General features: G+C 41.4%; 1 protein-coding gene across 1 annotated transcript in view; it reads left to right on the top strand.

Annotated features, from left to right (window-relative positions):
- DNER (delta/notch like EGF repeat containing) overlaps positions 1-25,643 on the top strand; it is a gene marked incomplete at both ends in the record, with an annotated part of 323,334 nt that overhangs the window by 174,623 nt on the left and 123,068 nt on the right. The window contains one exon of the mRNA XM_081243331.1: positions 24,384-24,537. Coding sequence (XP_081099457.1) covers positions 24,384-24,537 — 154 coding nt within the window. The remainder of the gene's footprint in view (positions 1-24,383; positions 24,538-25,643) is intronic.

Here is a 25,643-nt window from a genome sequence, read left to right as displayed (position 1 = left end):
GGGTCAGAGTAGCACACTAGTGGATGGGAAAATACTTGATGAGCCAGTGGTTAGTGACATGACAGAAAAAAAGATTTAATTTATTCTTCTAAGGGAAGGAGGGGACCCTTCTCTTGACTGAACAAACAGCTTATTGACAACGCTCATTAAAAGCGTCTGAGCCAGAGTATAGATGCTTAATGCCAAAATGAAGGTGTCTTGAGATACATTTATTTGCTAATAAAAGATGGATGATTTCTCCCACAGATTATACTTGCAGAAACCACTTTGTGGGCCTTTGAGAGAGAAAGTACTTTTATGGATAACAAAGATAGAATAATAAATATTAGAAACAGATTAAATACAGAGATCATAAAAGTAAGTTCACTAGAGGCAGAACAGGAATAAAGACACAGACGTAGAGAATGGACTTGAGGACTGGAGGGGGACGGGCAAGCTGGGACGAAGTGAGGGAGAGGCATGGACCTATATACACTACCAAATGTAAAATACATAGTTAGTGGGAAGCAGCCGCACAGCACAGGGAGATCAGCTTGGTGCTGTGTGACCACCTAGAGGGGTGGGATAGGGAGGGTGGGAGGGAGACGCAAGAGGGAGGGGATATGGGGATGTATGTTTATGTGTAGCTGATTCACTTTGTTGCAAAGCAGAAACTAACACATCATTGTAAAACAATTATACTCCAATAAAGATGTTAAAAAAATTTAAAAAAAATTATCTAGAACTTGGAAATGGGCAAACAGAAAAAAGAAAAAAAAAAGTAAGTTCAGCCCAGTTGTTGCTGTTTCAATGGTCAAGGATCAGCTCGTCTAGAATTTCATGGACTTGTGTCTAAATTATAATTCTTGGTGCTAATGTAATTGAAGAGCCATTGCTGCCTTTTATGTTACAGACAGGATGATCATATCTTTGCCTGCCACAAAAATATGACAACATTTTGAGTCATTTATTATAAATTATTTAAAAAAATTGTGAATTATGTCCCCAAAGATAGATGTTTTGTCAAGTTTCTATTTGGCATCAGCATTTCCCAGAAGGTTGAAATGTATCTCCCCATGCGAACAGACAGTTGTAGAGGCATTATTGTCTGGTGGCATTCCAAATATGTTAAGGTGAGGATTATATCACTGGTGACGTTTCTAGGGTCATAACATTTAGAGTGGAGGGTGATTTTAGAGGCCTCTTCACCTATTTTGTTTTAAACACCAGGAAACCGAGGTCTAAGGGAGATTTAAGCTATGTGCCCAAAGCCCAAGAGCTAATTCATAGTAGAGGCAGGAGGAGAATGAAGGGAGATTTCTGGACTTTTGCACCAGGGCTCCCCCTGCTGGGCAGTGTGGCCTCTAGCGAGACCTTCAGCATTTCAGTGTGAGTCATTAGTGCCTGTTTAGCATCTTCACGTAAAGTTTGACTGTTTACCGCAGGGAAGAATCAGGCATCATCAGGTTGAGATGATTTGACCTCATGACCTGTTGGTTCAGCACTTCTCCAAGTTTAATGTGCACATGTGGGAATCTTGTTAAAAGTGCAGATCTGGACCAGTGGGTCTGGGGTGGAGCCTGAGATGAGATGCTGCTAACCTTGTGAAATGCCATGGAAATCAACCAAGACATTAGAGGTCACTGCTCTCAAGACCTTCCAAAGAGACTTAGAAGATTCAGCAACCTGGGTCTCATGGTTTTCTTCGGCATAAAATACAATAGGGGAGTAAGTTCTCTGGGACTCTTATTCTAGAGCAGAGTTTGAGAAAATCCTGGTATGGGTGAGATGAGGAACGCAGGGAAAGAGAAAATCCCTACAGTTGTGGCAGGCAGCCTTTTACAAGTAGCCCCAAACCTGTTCTTTTAGATTACAACCCCCCACCTCCAGGTTTACAGAGGTGTAATCGACTTATAACATTGCATTAGTTTCAGGTATACAGCAAAGTGATCTGATCTATGTATATATTGTGAAATGATCACCACAGTGAGTTTAGTTGCCATCCATCACCACATAGTTACATTTTTTTCTTGTGTTGAGAACTTTAAAGGTCTACTCTCTCAGAACTTTCAGACATAAAACACAGTATTGTTAACTATAGTCACCATGCTGTACGTTACATCCCCAGGACCTATAAAGTTCCAGTTGGAAGATAAAAAAGTTCCAGGACTGTTTTTTGCAGCCCCTGATTTTACAATCTGTTCATTACACTCTCAGTCTTTACAAAGAGGAGAGATACTCATTCTATAACTCTGTATTGGAGACAGATAACTGTTATTCTTAGATTTTAATGACTAGCTTTTAGAATACAGAAATAAGGTTCTGACTAGACTTTTATTCCAGAGAGAAGAAAACATCTCTTTGGAACTTGGTGAGCTTGCTTTCCTTGTCTTTCCTCTCCCTGAGATGCTTATCCTTTTGTCCTAGTTTTCAGTCCATAAGTCAGTGAGCTGAGTGGAAGCCCCTGGGAATAACGCAGCTAAGGGGCTGCCCATCACGCTCCTTTTTAGGGATCTGAAAACTGTCAGCCGCGCTTGCTCACAAAAAACAAGTTCATTCCACTCACCATCTTGGAGAGTCATTTATTTCTCCCCACTTCCATCCCTCATCCAATGTTCTGTGAGCACCTCTAAGTGTCAGGCACGGAGCTTCACCCCAGCAAAACAGGGCGAGGAAAACCACCAGGGTCTCTGCTCTCTTGATGTCGAAAGTCAGAAAACTGGCTTTGGAAATCACTGAACTTGACCTTCCCGTGATGCCCAAATCTCCTCTGAAACATTATCAACTTCCTCAGCCTCTAATTAAATATCTAGCCAGTGACCACTTGAGGCAATTTGGTACTGCTTTCGGATTTTGAGGAGGAAAAAACCCTTTGAATGTTCCCCACCATGTTCTTAGTATGGCTTTAAAGTATAAATGGACTCACTCATCTGTTTGCCCGAAGTCGAGGAAATTACAGCTTCGGTTTGATTCTGGTGTTTGCCCGATTCCTTCTGCAACATCCTCTTGCGTTTCAAGAATCAGTGAGGGGTTGGTGAATGGCTTTGCAGTTTATCCTTCCCAGTTGTGGAGTGTTAGGTGGTTGGGAGTGAAAGTCATGTGTTAGGGGTTAGTGCAGCATAACTTTTCCCAAACCACACAGAGACACCAGAGAGCTCTGGGTGTATGTTACTAACGTGTCTTCATATGGCACGCAGAGTTAGGGGTTTCGACATGGTATTATTTGAAATCTCCTGGCCCTCTTGGCCCAAAATAGCTCCCCACTGGCCTCCTTTGTCCTTTTTCTTTAGATCTTGGCCCATTTTTCTACCTACCGAGTTACAGACTCTCTTGAGGATTTGCCCACTGGATGCAACGTTTGTAGTTTTATGTACCAAACTCACCCAGTGGTTTTCTGACTTTCTGGTCTCGGCACTCCTTTCCATTCTTAGAGATTACTGAGGAACCCAAAGAGCTTTTGTTAATTGGGCTGTTTCTGTTGACATTTACTGCATTAAATGCAAACTGAGGAATTAAAATATTTATTATTTCATTTAATTAATAGACCCATCACATGTTAACAAAAATAACCTGTTTAATGAAAAGTAACTTTTCCAAAACAAAAAAAATTAGTGAGAAGCAAGGCATTGTTTTTGTTTTTACAAATCTCTTTAACATCTGGCTTAAAAGAAGGAAAAGGCTGGATTTTTCCATTTGCTTTTACATTCAGTCTATTGCAATGTGTTGTTTTGGTTGAAGTATAGGAATAAAATTCAGTCTCACACAGATATTTAGCTGGAGAAAGGAGAAGTGTTTTAATAGCCTTTTCAGATAATTGTGGATATTTTTCTTTTCTTAAAAATAAATTTATTTATTTTATTTATTTATGTTTTTGGCTGCATTGGGTCTTCGTTGCTGCACGCAGGCTTTTTCTAGTTGTGGTGAGTGGGGGCTACTCTTCATTGTGGTGCGTGGGCTTCTCAGTGCGGTGGCTTCTTTTGTTGCGGAGCACGGGCTCTAGGCACATGGGCTCAGTAGTTGTGGCTCACAGGCTTAGTTGCTCCGCAGCATGTGAGATCTTCCCTGACCAGGGCTCGAACCTTTGTCCCCTCCATTGGCAGGCGGATGCTTAACCACTGCGCCACCAGGGAAGCCCTGTGGATATTTTTCTTGAAAATACTTCAAAACTAGACAAGTGACAGATTCTTAGAGGTTAATTGTATGTGGGATCTGGACCATATTAATGCTCTTGCTGTCTGTTACATTAAAATCCATTGGTATGTCTTGCTGTTTGGATCTTCTAACCATGAGGGATTTTTATAACATCACACATTGGTCATTTGGAAAATATTGGAGTTATACAGAGCTTCTGAATATTGACAGATTTCATAATACAATAACAAGAAATCACATCTGTGATTGATATCACCACCAATCTCATCAGAAAAGTCTTTAAGAATTGGTAATCTGTCAAGCTTATAATGGAAGATAAATGTTTTCCAAAATTCTAATTTTTCCTTAAAAGTTCAAATTTTATCTCTGATAACAAAAACTATTGGTTGTTTTCCTTAAAGTGACAGTCTTGCTTTGTTCATTGGAGAGAAAATATCTACCAGAGGGCCAAGTCTGAATAACAATACTTTGTCTGTTAGTCATTGTTTCAAGGATAAAAGGTTTTCCATGAAAAATGAGATAGTTAGGTCATGGCTCTAACAATCCCACGAGTGTGTTTCCTGAAGCAGCTGCTGGGCATTTGTGGGCAGCAGGCGTGCTGCGTGCAGACCTTCCATTTCATGACAGGGAATGTTGAAAAAAAGACGTGCATTCACTGTTGAGGTTTCATAAAATTTTAATTTTGATTGCCTCATCCAGGACATTCTAAGTGAGACTGACTTTTTCCCCCCTCCCTGCAAAATGCCTGAAGATGCTAAAGATTCAGAGATCATTGCTGCAAAGACACAGCTTTGACATGTGGGAAGGTATCAGTGGTTTCTCACCATTGTGTTTGCATCAACAGAGTGAAAAAGGCACACTGTGTTTTCCTATTATTATGAGATAGTTTTAACCTTGTGAACTCTGTCGACTGAAAAAAAAATGCACAACGTGAGAGTTGTGAGTTAAGTTTTACTGGGGGCAAAATGAGGACTGTGGCCCGGGAGACAGCCTCTCAGAGAGCTCTGAGGAAGTGCTCCGAAGAGGTAGGGGAGAGGTCAGTAAATGTGTGATTTTGGTGAAGGGGGACCCGTGCAGTCAAGCACACATTTTGGCAGAAGGTTGATGCTAGTCACGAGGACCACATGTCTCTGTTAATGATTTTAGTGCTTTTCTAGAAAAAAATTGGGCTCATAGAATCTTCTCCTGAAAATATCTAACTATGAAGCCTTGTTGTGCCAGTTCTTCCCAGAGCACAGAGTGCCTCCTTCCTGATCTCCACCCCAGAATCCTTTCAGAGTGTGTTGAAGGTCAGTGGCGGCAGTGGTGAGTGACTTCATCCTTCTAGTGCCAGATGGTGAGTGACAAGTTTTAGTTGGCACCCCCCGATAGGGTCTCGGGCCCCTTCTCCTGAGGTCTGGAAGCCACATTTTGAGAACCCTTGTCTGGTCCAAGCTTTCCTGCTAACTTTTTTCTCTGGACCTCCTTATTTGTTTTCTGCACTTTTTTTTTTTTTTTTTTTTTTGCGGTACGCGGGCCTCTCACTGTTGTGGCCTCCCCCGTTGCGTAGCACAGGCTCCAGACGCGCAGGCTCAGCAGCCACGGCTCACGGGCCCAGCCGCTCCGCGGCATGTGGGATCTTCCCGGACCGGGGCACGAATCCGTGTCCCCTGCATCGGCAGGCGGACTCTCAACCACTGCGCCACCAGGGAAGCCCTGCTTTCTGCACTTTTAACTTATTTTTCTGAACACTCCAGTTTAGTTTGGGACAATTCTGTTTTTTCTCTTTGACCTTGAAAAGCACTTTGTAACTTTTGTCCCTCCTCCGTGGAGATGGCTTCTTTGTGACAACACTGGCTCAGGTGGCTCAGAGCCAATTTGACGAGCTCTCCGTCTTTGTCTGCTCCTTGACGTCCCTCCCCTCATGCCCACCCTGGGATCAGCAGCTCACTGTCCCCCGGGTCCCCAGGGCAGAGGCTCTTCTCTTCCCTCCTTCTCTCTTCTTCCTTCTCTGCCAGCAGCCGGCAAAGAGCCACATCAAAAACAAATTGAACAGTCCCTAAAATCCTGTTAAAAACATAAAGTGAAAGCTGGCTAATTAAAATAACAGAAATCTTCTAAAGCGGCTGAAACCAACCTTCCTGTTAAACACTGTGGCAAGCTTTATAGATAGTAAAGAGGATCAAGGAAATGGAGCAATTGTCTTTCTGAAAATTGACCTGCTCGCCTGGAGAGGAGAGGCTGCAGAATTCACTCCTGGATCTTGCGGTTGGGAGGGCAGTGATGGTCGGGGGGTGGGGAGGCTGGATTACAGGGGGCAAGGAAGAGCTTGGAGAAGCGGCGAGCCTTGCCTTTTTGATAAGCTTGGCATTGAATGGCGGGGGAGAGAGTGAGATGGTATCCTGAGTGGGAAATTGGGTCAAAAGAAGAGTTTTTGCTTATAGAGTGGTTGGATGCACTGAACTGGCATAGGCTGAAGGCAAGAAACGGACAGATGTGAGAGTAGGTAGGTGGGGTGTAATTAATGGGTGAAGGTCCTGGAGGAGATGGAATCAGGAGAGGTGTGGAGGGCTTCAGAAAAGTGAGTCAAGTGATGTCAGGTGCAGGCTTGACAGAGGTTTTAAAACAAGGTTTTATTTAATTGATGTGAAATTCATATAATATAAAATTAACCATTTTAATGTGAGCAATTGAGTGGCATTTAGTACATTCACAATGTTTTTGCAACCAGGACTTTTATCTAGTTCCAGAACATTTTTATCACCCCGAAAGGAATGCTGTTCTCATTAAGCGGTCACTCTCCATTCCTTCCCCCACTCCCTGGCAATCTGCATTTTCTCTCTACGGATTTACCTATTCTTGATTTCATATAAATGGAATCATACAACATGTGACCGTTTGTGTGTGGCTTCTTTCACTGAGCATCATGTTTTCCAGTTCATCCATGCTGTAGCATGTATCAGTACTTCATTCCTTTTTATGACCGCATAGTATTACATTGTATGGATATACCACAAGTTATTTATCCATCTACCATTGATGGACACTTGGAACGTTTCTGGCTTTTGGCTGTTGTGATTAGTGCCGCTATGAATGTGCATGTACAGGGATTTGTTTGAGTACCTGTTTTCAATTCTTTTGGGTGTTTATCTAAGGAGTGGAATTGTTGGGTCATATGGTAATTCTATGTTTAACTTTTGGAGGAACCGCCAACCTGTTTTCCACAGTGGCCAAACCCCTTTACATTCTTATCAGCGATACATGAGGGCTTAAAGTTTTCCACATACTCACCAACACTTGCTATTTTCTGTTTTTTTTAAAAAATGAATCCTTGCCATCCTAGTGTGTGTGAAGTGGTAGCTCACTGTGTTTTTGATTTGCATTTTCCTAATAACTAATGCTGTTGGTAGAGTTTTTTTTTTTTAAATCGTATTATGTGCTTTACGTCTTTGAAAAACATTTTTGATTTTTCCCATCAAAGCCGAATTCCAGTTATAGTCCTTTGTGCAGGAGATTATAAGAGGCACAGTCTCGGTTACAGCAGAAGAAATAATTGCAGACGTCATGTGGCCGAGTTCAGGAGCCGTGGCCCCTGGGGATTCCAGATTGTTTTGCCTCTAGATTGGAGGCAGGTGATTCTGCTTGCTTGGGCCACCTTGAATACTGGTCTAGGCCAGGTCAGTGCTGGCATAGCTGCTCAATCCCAGCTTATCATTGGCATGAACACCATTTAGAAGCTTGGTTTATTTCTAGGGAATGTGAGATAAAGCAGATTCAGAGAAGACCGTACCCTCATCTTGCCTCGACTGGAAACTGACCAGGAACCCACCATCTCCATGGGGAAGGGGTAGGGACAGGCATTACCCCAACACCTGTCAGACTGTCATGAGCCATCGTATGGCTTTCTTCCCTCAGACTGCCTTTTCCTTGTACTCGGAGAATAGTCCCGAGAAACCTGGCCCAAACCTGTGTGTCTTTTACTCATCAGCAATGGGGAAGTCATTCTGTGCTCAACTTCCTTTCACATAATGGGCTTTTGGAGGCTAAGATCAGCATTTAATTGAGCCACAAGCATGTGTCCCTTCCAAGTTCACACTGGAGGAGAATTTCTGGATCATTGATAATTCTGCAGTTAAACAGGCTATTCTCCAAGTCAGTAAAGGATGGGGAAACTGGCTTGGAAGGGAATGAGAGAGCTCTCCCTGGAGTACAACAGCTGCTCTGTATGGAGAAGCAGAACGAGTTGGCTGCAGTTCCCTTGGGGTCATCGCTGCGCATGCAATCGACAGTCTTCTATACGCCTGTGGTTGGTTTCCACACAGTTCTGGGCAGAAGATTTGAGCTGTGTCTTAGCCTCAGACAGAGGTGCAGGGACATTGAGGGCTCCAGTGTGGAGGGAGGGGTGCAGAGGATGCTAGTGTGATCATCTTCCAGGAGTCAGCAGAGGCCTTGGCAAATGTGGAAAGTTCCAGAGCTGTTCGGAATTCAAAGGTCATTATTATGCAGGACATCAGAACTGTCATTTACACATCTTGTTTTCACAGGGTCACAACGTTTTGGCAGGAGACTGGGGAATACGAAGCACATGAACAGAGGAAATACCCATAGCAGCTTATACAATATTATTTATATTTTCTCAGAATAGTCATGCACATGTGTTTAGGTCTATAGCTGTAGAAAAAGTTAAAACATTTCACTTTTCTCCCTTCCTTCTATCTCCACATTGTAATTCAATACGTGTTTTCCCAGATTCACTGGTGTGTTTTTGGTTGGTCTTTCCTATTAACCTTTTCCGTTTCTTTATATGCTTTCTTCGTTACATTTTACCTCTATTCTTTTCTTCGTTATTATCTGGTCTCAGTTTGATTTAGTATATGTTTCAGTGCTGGTAAGCAAAGTATATCAGTTAATCACCATCAAGTGGTGTCAGTAGCAGAGAATTGAACAAAGTCCTATAAATCAAGAAAATTAAACATTGATGCAAGAGACATTAATGGTTAGTGGAAACTAACATATTAAAGGAATGGGTTATATGTCCTGAAAGCACCTGCTGAAGTGATGGAAGCACAGTCTGCTGCAGACGTTTTCTAGGGGTCTGGAATGGAAGATGCGTGGGGTTAGTTAGAACTTGGATTAGGTTAAGGAAGGGCTGCTCCACAGGCCAGGGTCACAGACTGTGCGAACTTGTACTGGAATCTGGTCACCCTTCTTTTAGCTAGAAGTGTTTTCATTGATTTTTAAACCAAAGTTTGATCTCCTATTTTAAGGATTTCTCCACACATGGAAGATTTGGGGGATAAAAAAAAAGATATCATATTGTAATGCCTAAAATCAGAAGCAGCACCCAAATTCGACTTTTGCCTGAGGGCTATTTCAAGTTGCTAAAATAAATAATACATTCTAATTTATTTTAGCAACTTCCTTATTTAGATTAGTATAATTTTATTCTTCCATTTCTATCATAAGAACAATACATTTTGCAATTTAATCAAAAATACTGCATTCCATTTAGCTTGGCTGAAATTCACCAGATGCTAATGAGACATCAGTTCCACTGCTGTTTCCTGGTAGAAAGGACCTTCCACTCATCATGTCCTGTGACATGACATTTTCCTCACTGGAATTTTTGGATGGAGATATTGAGGCTCTTGGGATGACTTAATTTTATAGTAAGGGTTGACGTTTTAAAATTTTGTAGTACTTCCAAAGGTACTAGCATTTTAGTTTTGTTTAGATCATTGAGAAGCCTATGGAGCCTTATTATTATTGTCTCTAGCTGGAGAGAGAATTCAAGGCTGCACCAAATATCTGTGTGCTTAAAGAGAGTACATGGTGTCTGTACTCGGTCCAGGCGATGTCAGTGTGGGCTTCCACGTTTGTATAGACCATTCTGATGAAGTGGGAGGCTTCGTGGCCCGGTGGAGGCCAGTGGACACGGGGCAGTTCAGGAGTCAAGATCTGACTCTAGCATTTACTGAAATGGCATCACTTAATTCCCTAGAGCCTCAGTATCCCTGTCCGCTATTGGGAAACATGAAATGTCCATATCACAGGGCCGTGGCGCACGGGAGACCTTGGGAGGCCTGTAGAGGTGCTGGAGAAAATCCCAATGGAATTGAAAATGGGATCCTATATGTGCAAGCATTTTGTAAAGTGCTTTGCAAATAAAAGGTGACATGGTACACAGACCATAAAAGTGGCATCTGTTGCCTCCATTGAGAGCCACCTTCCTGTGGCCCTTGTTGCACTTGGCATTTCAACCCTGTTATCCTTGGACGTTTCTGCTTCCCCTCATCCTCTTTTGAACTACCTGGGAATGCTTCTGGCCTATACAACAGATTTTAACTGACTTCAGCAGTAATCATTGGGGGCTAGACTCATGTTTAATTTCCTTCTCAGAGTTCTCATTTTAAAGGATAATTGTTGGGAGGAAGTTGTTACTTGAGTTTTTGAATCCAAGTCACCAGCATATGCTCTACATACTAGTGTTTTCTGTTTTTTTTTTTTTTTTTTTTGCGGTACGCGGGCCTCTCACTGTTGTGGCCTCTCCCATTGCGGAGCACAGGCTCCGGATGCGCAGGCTCAGCAGCCATAGCTCACGGGCCCAGCAGCTCTGCGGCATGTGGGATCCTTCCGGACCGGGGCACGAACCCGTGTCCCCTGCATCAGCAGGCGGACTCTCAACCACTGCGCCACCAGGGAAGCCCATGTTTTCTGTTTTATTTTGTTTTTAAGATCTGCACTGTGCAGTTGGCCACAGAAATGGGCAGTCAGCTGTTTGTTTTACTTCTTACCCATTGTTTCCAAGCGCTGCTTAGCTAAATGTATTTTTAATTTTGCAGTTAAAAAACAAAATGGTTGGCAAATACCAATTTTAGCCAGAAATACTCATGAGTGTGTAATTGTTGCCCAAGAGGAACCCTGATAAGAGGGTCTTCTAAAAAATAGCAAAACCGTAGTTACTAGCCAGCAGTAGTAGTAGGAGATACTTTTTTTAAAAAAAAAATTATGAGGGTTTTTAACTTCTGAACTGAAATTTTTTTTTTTTTTTTTTTTTTTTTTTTTTTTGCGGTACGTGGGCCTCACTGTTGTGGCCTCTCTCGTTGCGGAGCTCAGGCTCCAGACGCGCAGGCCCAGCGGCCATGGCTCACGGGCCCAGCCGCTCCGTGGCACGTGGGATCTTCCCGGACCGGGGCACGAACCCGTGTCCCCTGCATCGGCAGGCGGACTCTCAACCACTGCGCCACCAGGGAAGCCCTGAACTGAAATTTTTAAAAAATGCTTTAAAAAATAAAAGTATAGCTAGACATTGGTACAATTTAGTTGCCTATTCTGTTGGGCAGAATACGGTGGGCTAGGAGTGTAGACTTAGTGTAAGATTCAAGGACATCTAGGGAGGTCCCTTCATCCCAAATTCCCTTGACACACCAGCCTGGCGGGGATGCCCGGAATCCTGGTGTTTGAGCTTAATTCCTTGTAATAAAGGCATGATTTCCTATTTAAATGCAAATGTCCCTAAAATGGTATCACATTAAGGTATTATCTGTCATTAAAACTGGAATAAGTTAGCTTAGTCAGGGGCTGATTTTTAGTAGGAGAGAGAAGAGTAGGTAATTCTAGAATCCAGCTGGAGGTCTTGGGTCTGAGGGGGACCTGGGTTTGGTGAGGTGAGATTTGTCAGATTGGTCAGCAAATCAGAGTCTTGTGTTTGATTTTCAATTCTTCCTAAGTTTAGAAACAGAGGAGGCTGGTGGCATTTGAGCCTTACTTCTGAGACAGATGTTATGCCAAATAAACAAAACTAGTTTTATTTTAGAGGAGTCTGAGAAGCCTTAGAAGTGCTCCTCCGATGCCATAAATGACCTTGAGCCCCATTCTGTAGCTAAAGCCTATTTATGCCACTCTCAGAGAAGGCAGGAATTTGGGCTAGCTCATGGAATTTTTTTCCTTTCCAACACAAGCATTTAAAAATTATAATTAGAGAACATTATTTGAGATTGGCTTCTCCACTGGGGACTGTCCTGTATGATAGCACTGGTAGGTGTATCAGCCTTCATCAAGCCTGTGCACATGAACCAGGAAGTGAGATTAAGGTTCCTTCCAGCACTTACATGAATCTGTGCTAGCCGAAGGATTTTCTGTGACATGGACATTTCATTACCACTCTCTGATGATGGCAGTCCTGAGGCTCTAGGGAATTAAGCATGCGATACCTTCCTTTTTCCAATAAAGAACCTAGACCTGATATCCTATTCTAAGAGTCATAAATGAATTAGAAAAGAAACTTCAAGCATCAGAATGGTTCAAATATAATATACTAACCAAGAAATTGTTGGAAGGATGATATGAGCAGTGTTAGTGTTCTTACATTAAAAATTTGTATGAAGATTCTCTCTGATTCAGAATTGGAGGATTAAATTATCACCTAAAAGAAATCGCTTCATGAGAATATTATAGATTAATAAAAACAGTTTGAAAGCAAGCAAGATTCACCTTGCCTGTGAACTTAGCTAATTCTTTTACCATCCCTGAGTTAGATCGTTTGATGAGTTTCTTTTGGAAGTTGTTAGAATGATTCTTTTCTAATTATCCTGGAGAAACACATCTATTAGATATAATCTGCCTTTCGTTCAATGTTAAAATCATGAAAGCAGCAAACATTTAGTGAGATAAGATATAATTAAAATGAATGATAGGACCTTCCCACATCTGCTGGTGTTACTTTAATTTGTGTGAGTGTAAATTCAATAAAGAAAAACATCCATCAGATCAGGGACTCTATATAAATGAAATCATTTGCAATAAGATGGAAAGATAGTTTTTTCCCATTCAATACTGAAGAAATATTTTTAGTTAAATTCCACGGTGTGGTGTCAGGGATCATATAATCAAGACAGACCTCTTGGAATTTAGGCTATGATACCAATAACAATAAGAAGAAGAATCTTGATTCATGTATATGTTCTCATTTCAGTAGGAGAGCAAGGGGCTGAAGAATTGCATTCGCCCTCCATAAAGAAGGCCGAACTGATCCTTTATACCGACTCTGCTGTGGTTTACTTTTTTGTCTATTTGCAGTCTCTCTCTTTGGGTTGGCTTTGTGACTATCCACAAAAGTATGTAAACTATAAAATAACCTGTTAAGAGGAAAATAGATCTGAAGACCAAGGCAAAGGAGAATTCTAGGTCCAATAGGAAAGTAAACATAGGTTAAAGTTATAAATGTACATAGGAAGGCTCACATACTGGCTAAAGATAGGAATTGGGGATGCATGTTGGGTTAGCCGTGGCCCATGAACGTAATAGACCATGTATGTGAAGGAGCCCAAAGGGAATGAGGATAAACAGGAAACGGAATGGGAATGGAAGATGGAGGGAAGAAAGAAGAAAGAGAAACCACACACGAGAGAGATATTCTGGGAGAGGAGCCATTGAATGAGTGTCCATCAGGTGGGGTTCTTCAGGTTTGTCTCCCCATTTTGGGGTCTAGAGTGTCACAGGGTGCCAGAGGTCTTGAGAACTCTATGGGTTATCTCCCAAAGAACAAAAACTGTCTCTCAGGAATGATCTATGGATAGACCCAGAGCAATCAGAATGTCTGAACAGTCAGGGCAGGGAGCTGGGGGTTCTCTATAGGGATCAGGTGCTGTACCTTTTACCTGGACCAGGTGCAAGTGCACCTCCTGCCTGGTCTCCACATCCATTTGAGCACTTCACCTTCCCTGTCTCCAGGATTTGTAAAGGGCCAGTGCAATCTGAATAGGAAAAAACAGATTGAGGGTTTTGATGATTTTACCCCAGCCTAATTTCTAATCTCCACCTATATATCCTGGTCCCTGAATCTAGCTTGTGATTTGATTTGCTGATTTTCATCACCTGACTCAAACAGGAACTGGGAAGAGGGACCAGTCAACCACTTAGTCCTCCTGTGTCACTGATGCAGTCATTTTATCTGTAAGTGACTGTGCTGAACCCCTTTGTTATTGGATAGGTGTTCTCGAATATCTGTTATATCATTGTAGATCTTACAACAGTTAAAATTTTAAAGCCACAACATAAATAAAAGAATCTCTGGTTATAGCACATCTCCTTTCATTTTCTCCTATTATTACCTGAGGTCCAATAGGAAACAAAGTCATAAGTAATGTGAATTTCTTGCCCAAGGTCAAAGAGATGGAAGAGCTAGGAATAGGATCTCAAAAGGCAATGTAGTATTTTTTTTCTTACTAAGCTACATGGTCGTTCGTGGTCACTTTGACCGTAGTTTCTTTTACATAAAGGGGAGATCCTGGAATCAGATTTCCTGGGTTCACATTTTTTTTTTTTTTTTTCGGTATGTGGGCCTCTCACTGGTGTGGCCTCTCCCGTTGTGGAGCACAGGCTCCGGACGCGCAGGCTCAGCAGCCATGGCTCACGGGCCCAGCCGCTCCGTGGCATGTGGGATCTTCCCGGACTGGGGCACGAACCTGTGTCCCCTGCATCGGCAGGTGGACTCTCAACCACTGCGCCACCAGGGAAGTCCCAAATTTCTGTTGTTTAAGCCACCCAGCCTGTGGTATTCAATACTTTGTTATGGCACCCCTGGCAACCTAATAGGGAGATCAGGAAAGAAACCCACTAGATGGTTGTTAGCACCTCAGTGTGGCATGGAATCACTTGGCGGAGGACAGTGGGGATTTATGGCTTTTTTGGGATGCAAACCCAGGTCCATCAGATCTAAGAGCTGGAGAGGCCTTTGGAGGTCAGCCCCTTCAGATTCCCACTCGGTGCATAAACGCTGCCCTCATCCCCTTTCCAGAATGTCCTGTGGACTCTGCCCCTCGTCCTTTGTAATTTAATTTCTCGCATTTCTCAGTGTTAAATTGTAAAAATGTCTTTGCAATGAGACCAAATCTGCCTCCCTCTGCCTCTGACTAGCAGTGTGACATTGAGCAAACTGCTTAAATTCTCCAATCTGTTTCCTCATTGGTGAAATAGAAAAATCATACCGATCTTGCAAGACTGTTGGGAGGATTAAGTGAATCCTTACGCGGTACTTGGCATATGGCGGGGGCTTTCTTCAGTAAATGATGGTTTTGACCCCTGCCCTGTCCCCACTGGCTTTCCATCTTTGGAGAAAGCTATCAATGGTTTATCATCTTAGCTTTACATTTCAAAATATAGTTCGTAGTGAGTTTTCCTTCTGAGGGAACTTGAAGAAGACGTTGGGAAGGATCTCTAGTCTTCAAAGAATCCTTCTCATCAATAATTTATACATCAAAATGTCCATTTTATTAAAGCTTTTTCTTTATCATTTTTTTTGATGTAGCAAAGGAAATAACTAGAAGGCTAAATTGATTTTTAAAATAAGAAAGTAGAATGGTATATCATTTACTTGTGGGATCAGGCTAAATTTTTTTCAGGAATTTCACTAAAAGATGAGTTTTTAATGACATCCTTTTTTTTTTTTTGCGGTACGCGGGCCTCTCACTGTTGTGACCTCTCTTGTTGCGGAGCACAGGCTCCAGACGTGCAGGCTCAGCGGCCACGGCTCACGGGCCCAGGCGCTCCGCGGCATGTGGGATCTTCCCGGACTGGGGCATGAACCCATGTCCCCTGCATCGGCAGGTGGACTCCCAACCACTGCGCCACCAGGGAAGCCCAACATCCATTTTTTTAAAGTCAAATATTACTTTTGTTAGTGGATTAGGATGTTGCAGCAAATAAATACACAGATGTGAGTGAACTGGAGATCGAGGCTGATTACATGGAAATCTTATGCCTAATTCCAGCCACACTCAGAGTGCTGAGAACACATAAATTGCAGGGGTAAGGTTGGAAACTGCTTGTGAACATCTTCATTCTGCCAATCCATACATCCAATTTTAGGAAGAAAGTCTTTTACAAAATTTCCTGAAAGACATTTACTTTCTTCACCCTTGAGCAATCAAGTAAACTACAAAGTCTTTTGGAAGGAAAGAGTATGGCTGTCTCATTCATTATTGTTTCTGTCATTTAGAATTTAATGTTTAAGCCAAAGCAACGAGTTCTAGGAATTCATGAGTGTCACGTCTTGCATTCAGTGTTTAGATGATCTGCATGTTTCTAAGCTTACTTGAAAAAAAATAAGCTACTATATTTGAAATTAATGAACCCAAATAGAAGAGCAATAGCTTATCTAAGACTAATGGGAAAATAAGACTATGAGCTAAAAGCAATGAGAGTATGTTGTTTAAACTAAATGTGAATAATAGAACAGTGAGACCCAGCCAATGGACAAGAATTTTAAAACTGTAATTCAAAACGAGTTTTCCTTTGAGATGGCTCACTGTGTTCCCAACAGAAGACAACAGTTTGTCCCTGTGGCTGGGATCCAGGTGCTCTTGTGTGGCCTGGGCTCAGGAAAAGGCATTTATAAGGACTTTTACATCATAAATAGAATTCCCAGATAGTCTCTTAAGTTTTATGTTAAAATAATCCTTTCTGTCTCTTGAAATACTAAATCTGGGTTTAGTAAAAGGCTGAATTCTACGTGTCTAAGAGAACTTGCTAGACTGATCTTCTGACCCTTTAGTTACAGGCCACCTGTGTTTAATGAAATAAAAATGTGCTCTGTGGTCACTGCTTTTTATCAAGGTTTTAGTGTTTGTCAGCTATGTAATCTCAGACCTGAATGACCACCTGCTGTGGTCCCTAGAGCTGGAATAATAAGCTCTTGGCTTAGAACGACAAGGATGAGACTTCTGTGGCCTCCATCTCCACAGATTCAGGGTCAATGCAGTTGGCATGTTGGGACAGCTCAGGTTAGAATCTGACTAATGCCTCACTGTTTCATGAGTTAGACAGGATGCATTGCCTTCCTTCCCTGAAGTCCTCTTAGAGCAATGTAAGCACTCCGTCAGGGGGCTACAAAAAGCCCTTACTGGGGGTATCACCTTCATGGACAATTGCCCCTCCATTAACTGGGAGCAAAAAGATTCCAGACCTTTGCAACGTTAGGAAACAGACTCTACTTCTTGACCCTGCCGTGTGTGGACTACTAGTTTAGAGAGGTCTTCTGAATGTTTCCCTGTAGGCTCTGTAAGCACGAATTCTCTCCCAGCTGTGGCCTGGGCTGGCTGTGCCCTGCTCATGACCCTGGCATGCTGGGCAAGCTGAGAGGTGGCCATGCCTTCCTTTGGCCTAGGAATGGTTGAGCCTTCTCTTCAAGGAAACTGGACTGTTCAGAGGGAAATATGCTCAATTATGTGATTCATATTGTCCACAGGAGAAGACATGTCAGTCCCTTAGGGCAAGCAGAGCTTTTCCTGGCACTTGGATGTGAAATGAATTTCTGGAGTGGGACTTCAGGTATGGGGACGCGGTGATGTGCACACACTGTTCTCCACAACGTCCCTGCGGTAAATGCAATAGCACATCCCGCAGGGAGGAGCTGGACACAGGATGCTGAAATGTGATTCTAATGTTTCAAAGTTTTATCTTTCCTTTCCTGGGATTTAGCCAGACTCTTAAAATAAAAACAACAAATTTTTTATTATGGGAAATTTCTACGTGCATAAAAGTAGAGAGAGTCATTTGGCAGACTACCATGTCTGCATCGCCTAGTTTCAGCAATTATCGACTCATTAGCCAGAGTTTTGACCTTGCAGATGTTCAGACATTTAACTATGAATCGCCCAGATGTTGTTTGGAATCAGGCTGATCCATGACGGAAGTTGAAGTTGGCTTTGAGGGTCTGTTAGGTGGGAGTGGCTTAAATCATCTCCTTTCCATTTTCAGAGGTTTTGGTTTGGAATTGTCCTCCTAATCCTTGTTCCAGCATCCCCTTTAGCATGAAGATGTGGATGAAGAATGTATAAGTGGCTCTGATTCTAATAAATCACAAGATCATCAGAGATAGACAAGGAAGTAGGAGAAGAGGACCCTTACCCTGCACAGAACTCTCATGCAAGTCTACCTTTAAGGAGCAGACTGTAAAGTCAGCTTTATTCAGTGAACACTCAGATGTCTATTATGTATGCAGACATCAAGGACCTCCAGTTCTGGTGAAGAATTGCCCAAAGTCTCCAAGTCTGTCCATGAGTGATTAGGCACTTTATGTACAAGAGATGCATTCAACCCCCAGGAAGGAGGTTTTTACTCTATTTTGACACATTATTTGAATAGATTTGGTGTTTTTCTTAAGGCTGAAGGAAATTAGGATCAGTGAACCCAAAGAACAGTCAAGATGCTGATAGGGAAGACAGCCAGACAGCAAGGGAGGAGGTGGAAAAACTACGGAAATCTGGAGCTGGAAATAAAATACTACTATCATTGGGGGTCATTTTAGAGTAAGGGTGAAGGACGTCCCCACATGGGTCTATGGTACCCATAGATCATCACAGTGATGATAGGATGATATGCAGCTGTGAGTGGAAAAGGACTTGGAATTGGATGATATTGTTTTAAGCCTTGACCTTACACTTGCCAACTGGGACACCTTAAACAGTTTATCTCACCTTTCTGTCGAGTCTGTTCTCAGCTCCTAAAATGGATCTGGGAATACCCACCTGACAGGTGTGGTGAAGATTAAAGAAATAATTCAATGTGAGCAAGCTCTATAAACAATGAGCTTCAGTGTCTAGTTGGCTGAGTTTTTTATGTTCACTGATGTCACTGGGACACCAAAAAGAGATGTGTATTTTCTGTATACTTTGTTTAAGGGAGACAGTAAACAAGAATTGCTAAATTCTGACTCTGAGAGAGAAAAATAAAGCTCCTCGAAAAGCTTCTCTCTCTGGTCTTTCCTGGTGGCACAGTGGTTAAGAGTCCTCCTGCCAGTGCAGGGGACACGGTTTCAATCCCTGGTCTGGGAAGATCCCACATGCCGTGGAGCAACTAAGCGCACGTGCCACAACTACTGAGCCTGTGCTCTAGAGCCTGCAAGCCACAACTCCTGAGCCCGTGTGCCACAACTACTGAAGCCTGCGTGCCTAGAGCCTGGGCTCCGCAATGAGAGAAGCCACCGCAGTGAGAAGCTCGCACACTGTAACAAGGAGTAGCCCTCACTCGCCGCAACTAGAGAAAAGCCCACGCATAGCAACGAAGACCCAACACAGCCAAACAACAACAACAACAACAAACCCTTCTGTCTCTGGGATGATTTGTTCATGACAAGTAGGCTTTACTGAGAGGTGAAAATTGCAGAGGATGAGACAGAAAAAGTAAGCTAGGGCCAGATTGCCAATGACCTGTGCCATGTGGGGGAATTTAGATTTATTTGTTCAGACATTTGGCTCTTTATTCTGTAAAGTATTGAAATATAAAAATACAAGAAAATAAGTTAGAGTCAGAGAAAATATAAATTAAGAAGTGATATCCTAGTTGGAAAGCGGAAACAGTCATAGAGGTCACAGAGCCGTAGAGTGTTGTTAAAACTGAACTTCTAGTAGACTCTGAGTGTATGGCAGCCAAATCAAAAAGGAAAAAACAATGAGCAGTCACATAATCTCCATCATTCATGAGGACAAAACATCAGTTCCTATGACTAGTAAAACTTTCAAATGAGTGAATTTTCTTGGGAAGGAATTTATAAATGAGGTAGAAAATGATGTATGGCATATACGCTCTTGCCAACGTCCTCATGGTAAACACAATCGTAGATTTTAAAGGAATGTTTCTTATAGGACCCTTCTCTTCCCCTTCCCTACTTAATTCTCCCCACAGCATTTATCACCGAATTTATTATTAATCATTTCATTTGTCAGTCACTCCCACTAGAATATAATCTCCATGAGAGAGTCTTGTTCACTTTTGTGTCCCCAGAACAGTGCCTGGCTCTTCATAAGTGCTCAATATATATGGGTGAATACGTGGACACAGGTATGACTGAAATTTTTTTAAGCTAGAACTTTTCAAAGTAAGCTTCCTACTGCTGTGTGGGAAAGTTTCATTACTGTACAAATGGAATATCTGACTTCAAGCTCTTGAGAAAAACTGAGATTCTGCACTGGTTTTTAAAATTAATCTCTGAGGGTCATTTTTCATTTTACTTGAAAAAATATTTTTACCTATAAATATACAATAATTTTGCAAGGAAGTCCCTCTCTGTAACTTAGCTATGCTACTAATTTTAACTAAGTCCATTTTGTCTCTTATGCCAGTTAACTCAGTTGGACATAGGTTACTGCTATCATAGTCAGTGGGTTAAACTCAGGTTGATAGAATAGTTTATACATCAGTGATCAAACACAGTTTTTTTTGTTTTTACAATAAATACACTAAAAATATAGTTTCCTAATAAATATTTATGGCCCCTTACAAGTCAAAGTCTTGAAGCTATTTAAAAATCCTTTTAATATTATAGGAAAGCTCTTCATTCTTAGAAAGTAGACTTTGGAAGAAATCTAACTTTATGGACAGCGTGACACATAATACGCAAAGATTTAACTAAAATTTTATGGTCAAGAATATGTAAACATTTGTTAATCTTCTTCCTCATCCATCAGTCAAAGTTTTAGAATCAATTCAGTGCTTTGCTTGGTCAAAAGCAATTGTTTCAACAATTTCTTAAGGTTTCTTTCAAGCTTCCTTCTTAAAACAAAATGCGCGGCTTTCGTTTTATCTTTCAATTCATTCAACTACACTTCAATTAAAAAAAAGTATATATATATATAAATTCAATCAATGCTAACTGAAAGACATTTGATTTGGGGCGTTTAATAATTTATTTTCACAAGTAACATATTTTCCATTGAACTTGCCAGATGAATTATATGCAAAATGTATCCCCCAAATGACCAGAGAAATTTATCTGAAAAATGGAATGACTGGATACAAACCAAGTAATTTTTAGTGGACAGCTGCCAAAAATAGTTACATGGAGTAATTTATTATGATGCTGAGGCCCGGTTTGGAATTGTGCCTGCTGGGTATGCACAGCTTTTACATTCAAAGGCGGTCACAACTCTGCAGATGCACAAGGGGCTCCAGGCAGCCTCTTGCAAATATCAACGTTGTGCACTGTTGTCCATTTGAGCAAGGACAAGATTTTCCTTAGAAGAGAGATCTATTTTTTAATTTTTATTTATTTACTTTTATTTTTTCATTGAAGTATAGTTGAGTTACAGTGGTGTGTTCTGGTGTGCAGCAGTGATTCAGTTATACATATATGTATATGCATATTCTTTTTCATATTCTTTTCCATTATGGTTTATTATAAGACATTGAATATACTTCCCTGTGCTATACAGTAGGCCCTTGTTTATATATAGTAGTTTGTATCTGCTAATCTCAAACTCCTAATTTATCCCTTCTCCACCCCCTTTTCCCTTTGGTGACCATAAGTTTGTTTTCTATGTCTGTGAGTCTGTTTCTGTTTGGTAAATAAGTTTGCTTGTATCATATTTTAGATTTCACATAAAAGTGATATCATATGGTAGTTGTCTTTCTTTTTCTGACTTACTTCACTCAGGATGACAACCTCTAGGTCCATCCATGTTGCTGCAATGACATTATTTTGTTCTTTTTTATGGCTGAGTAATATTCCATTGTATATATGTACCACATCTTCTTTATTCATCTGTTGATGGACATTTAAGTTGCTTCCATGTCTTGGCTATTGTAAATAGTGCTGCCCTGAACATTGGGGTGCATGTATCTTTTCAAATTAGAGTTTTCTACAGATACATGCCCAGGAATGGGATTGCTGGATCCTATGGCAACTCTATCTTTAGTTTTTTGAGGAACCTCCATACTGTTTTCCATAGTGGCTGCACCAATGTACATTCCCACCAACAGTGTAGGAGGGTTCCCTTTTCTCCACATCCTCTCCAGCATTTGTTCTTTGTAGACTTTTTAATGATGGCCATTCTGACCAGAGCGATATAATACCTCATTGTAATTTTGATTTGCTTTTCTCTAATGATTAGCAGTGTTGAACATCTTTTCATTTGCCTATTGGCCATCTGTATATCTTCTTTGGAGAAGCATCTATTTAGGTAGAAGACAGAAAAGGAGTTTCCTAATTACAAGGCTGCCTTTCTAATAGTCCTTAATGAGCTTTTCCCAGCTTTCAACTACAAAGTCTATACAAACACACAAAAGGGGAAAAAACTCACAGCATCAAGAAAAAAACAGATAAGAAGTCAACTATTGCTAGAAGGCAGGGGGAACTTCCGTTTGCCACAAGGAGGTATGAGATGATAGAAACAGAAGGCAGAAAATTTACCTCTAACTTAAGTAGAAAAAGCCATTGCTTTTATTCCAGTTGTTCTAGTTTCTAAGGTATAATTGATGAGTGTGTCCTTAAACTAAAGAGAACTTGATGATGCAGTTTATAAGGATGTGTCATATTCCCTTAACAACAACAACTACAACTTCAACTAACAAAAGAAAGACACCTACATAAAATCTGGCTCTTTTGGTTGAGCTAAATGTCATGATTGACTGTCTGGCTTCTTGGTTGGTTGCTGAGGTCAGAGATCCATCCACTCCTGGTTTAGTCACTTATGACAAGGGGCATCCTCTTATGGTGTAAACTATGATCTCACCATGCAAGGGACAGTTTTTCTTAGAAAAGGAGTCTGTGGGTTAGGGCAAGTTAGATGGAAGCCATAGAAATATAACTACAAATAGAATGCAGCCATAAAATAATTTTACCTAATGACCTCTGTGGGTTTTCCTTCCAGGAATGTAAGGAGTCAATAGTAGGGAATTTAAACATTCAATTCACATACTGATAGGTTAGAGATAAAAAAGATAATTTTTAAAAATAGAAGCTAAAATGGCATTTGATAAAATTTGATCACTGTTCCAAGCATTCTACTTAGTGATAAATTCTACAAACCTCCCTTTGAAATCAAAATTAATCTGGATGTGCCACCAATGTAACCATGAGAACTAGAGAAGAGAAGGTGACATAATCATGATTTGCAATTGATGTTCCCTTTGTTTTTTTTTTGGGGGGGGCGCTTGTCTTATCTGGAAAACTCAAGAGGCTCAACTAAAACTTCTGACCTGTAATGAGAGCCCAGGGTGATGACAGGTAACGTAACGTTAGCACTTTACATGTCAGTAATAATCGCTAGCAAGTCTGATGGGTATTACAAGAAAGGGGTGAGGAAAGGATCTCATTAGCAATAGCTACAAAGAAATCTAAATATTCAGGAGTAAATTAATCAAGAAATGGACAAGAAGTATAAAACTTGATTAAAGGACAAAAAAATATTAGAAGAAGACAACCCTTTTGTTTTTTAAGAGAGAAGATGTTGTGTAGTGCTTGGTGGGGGTGGGTGGGTACGGGGTGGGATCCTGAGTTAACAATACCTGGAGAAGCCCACAGAGTCTCTGTAAGATCAAGGGCAGGAGGCTGGGTCCCCCACCCCCTCCAGAGGGAGGGAGGTAGGCAGGGCTGTGAGAGGCTGTGGGCGGGGCTTTGAAACACCTGCCTGATGTGTGGGGCTTGGGGAGAGCTGGGAAGGGTACTTTGGTCTGTTTTGTTTTTATTTTTTTTATGCAGTAAGTTTTATGTATGCCATTCTCCTTTGCTTCCTCTTCTCCACTCTTCGTGAGAACCTGCAGTCACATCTACACAAGGCTTTGGAGCCAGACCTGTGTTTCTTTTAGATGCATCACCACCCTCTGGCCAGCATTAGGAAGAGAGCAGGAAGGCCCAGTTTTATTTGGACTTTACAACTACCTCAGAAATGAAGCTTCCAGTCAAATGCAGTTCTCTGGGTCTGAGTTATGGTCTTTTACTAGTATAACAAACCAAACAAAACGGTCCTTTTTATTTTCCCTTACACTCAGGTCATCTGCGTGGCTGCACATGGAGCCTCATTTACAGAGTGGTTTGGTAAAGTCTCTCAGTGATCTGGAAGGGTGGGCCCCGTGCCACATTTCATGATGCTTTTGTCGCAGGCACTATCTATGCTGAAGGATTTCATTTGGAGTGACATCTAATTTAATGACTGTAGCTCAATATATCTGCTCTGGCATAATTCCCATTTCCATGTCAGGTCAGCGAAACTTTATTTTTTGCTTAAAATAATTATTCTTTCCATTTATGGTTTAGGAAGGTTGAAAACCATTGAGATACTTATCAATAAAAAACATGTTTGAAATTAAACTGTAAAGAAATAGACTATTTTTTTAAAGCTATGATTTTAATCAGATCATGATATAAGTGATACGATTAAAATACTTAGTGTTGGTATAATTGTAAAAATAAGTGGTACGTTTGAACTTTGAGTTTCACAGTCAACGCACACATTTTAGGGGACTCAAGTAACATACACCATATGTTTGTGTTTTAGGCAACTTTTTCGTGTAACTGTGATGATCAGTACACGGGTACTTTCTGTGAAGAATTCGACGCCTGCCAGAGGAAACCCTGCCAGAACAATGCGAGCTGTGTTGATGCGAATGAAAAGCAAGATGGGGGCAACTTCACCTGTGTTTGCCTTGCTGGTAAGGTTTCCATAGTTAATAGTTACTATGTGTCTCTCTGTAGAATAGACACTTATTAATTAAGGATGGTTAAGCATACATTGTTGGACAGGTGACTTTAAGCTCTCATTGGTTCCATCAGCCCATGCTGATGGGAATGGAGGAAGGAAGTTCCTATGGGGATAAACATCATGTTCTTTGGCTGGCTTTCTGACGTTAGGATGCTTCTGTCTTAGCGTTTCACCATTTTTGTTCTGGAGTAATGATATTCCTGGTCAAATAGAGGCCTGGATGTTTCAAAGACAATTCTGCAAATAGGTACTGAGTGTCGGCTGGCGCTGTGCTGAGTGATTATGCTAAGTACCTTAAGAAGAATTTAGGCTAAACTATGCAGGCTGTTAGGTAATGCCACCCAATCCCCTTATTTGTGTTCATTTCCTTGTGTTCATGTATGTTCATTATTCCAAGTTCTTGGAACACCACCCTGCACAGTGGGGGAGGTCTTTAGTATTCCTTGGTTAATATGGGGGATTCATTGATCTTACATGAGACTTTCAGATCCACGGAGCACAAAGGGTGCCTCTTAGCAGAGGGCAGAGGACAACAGACTTCTATTCTCTGGCAATCATCTTATTGACTTAGTGCTCAGCCAACTCGGTTATAAACCCTCAAGGAGCAGGAATGGCGTTTTACTGGTGAACATTTTGATACAGCTGTTTTGATGCAGCTTAAAAGCAAACACCAAATTACTCCTTTTTTATCATCAATAACGTGGAAAACTGACATCATCTTTCTTTTTCCATCTCATCCTGTTGCATCATCGACCACTGGGCAGGGATTCAGGGTGATGTAGGAGCTGGGGATGGAGTGAAGTGGGAGTTGGGGTGATGAAGTGCTCATTGTAAGAAGCAAGGCCCATCCATGCCGAAATTCATAAACAAAAAAGGGAAAGTCCTTCACTCATCTATCCCAGCCCAAACTCTATAATAACGGTAGGTTAATCGTTTGATATATATTTTCCAGACCTGTGTGTGTGTGTGTGTGTGTGTGTGTGTGTGTATTTCCCTTTCAGATCAGATGATTAAGTATTTTTCTATATATTTTTAAAAAGTGATTATAGTATACAT

This window comes from Mesoplodon bidens, assembly GCF_964165515.1.
Source record: "Mesoplodon bidens genome assembly, chromosome: 8".
NCBI classification, from domain to species: Eukaryota; Metazoa; Chordata; class Mammalia; order Artiodactyla; family Ziphiidae; genus Mesoplodon; species Mesoplodon bidens.
Note: the sequence above shows the minus strand (reverse complement) of the source record. Positions and strands in the feature narration are given on the sequence as shown.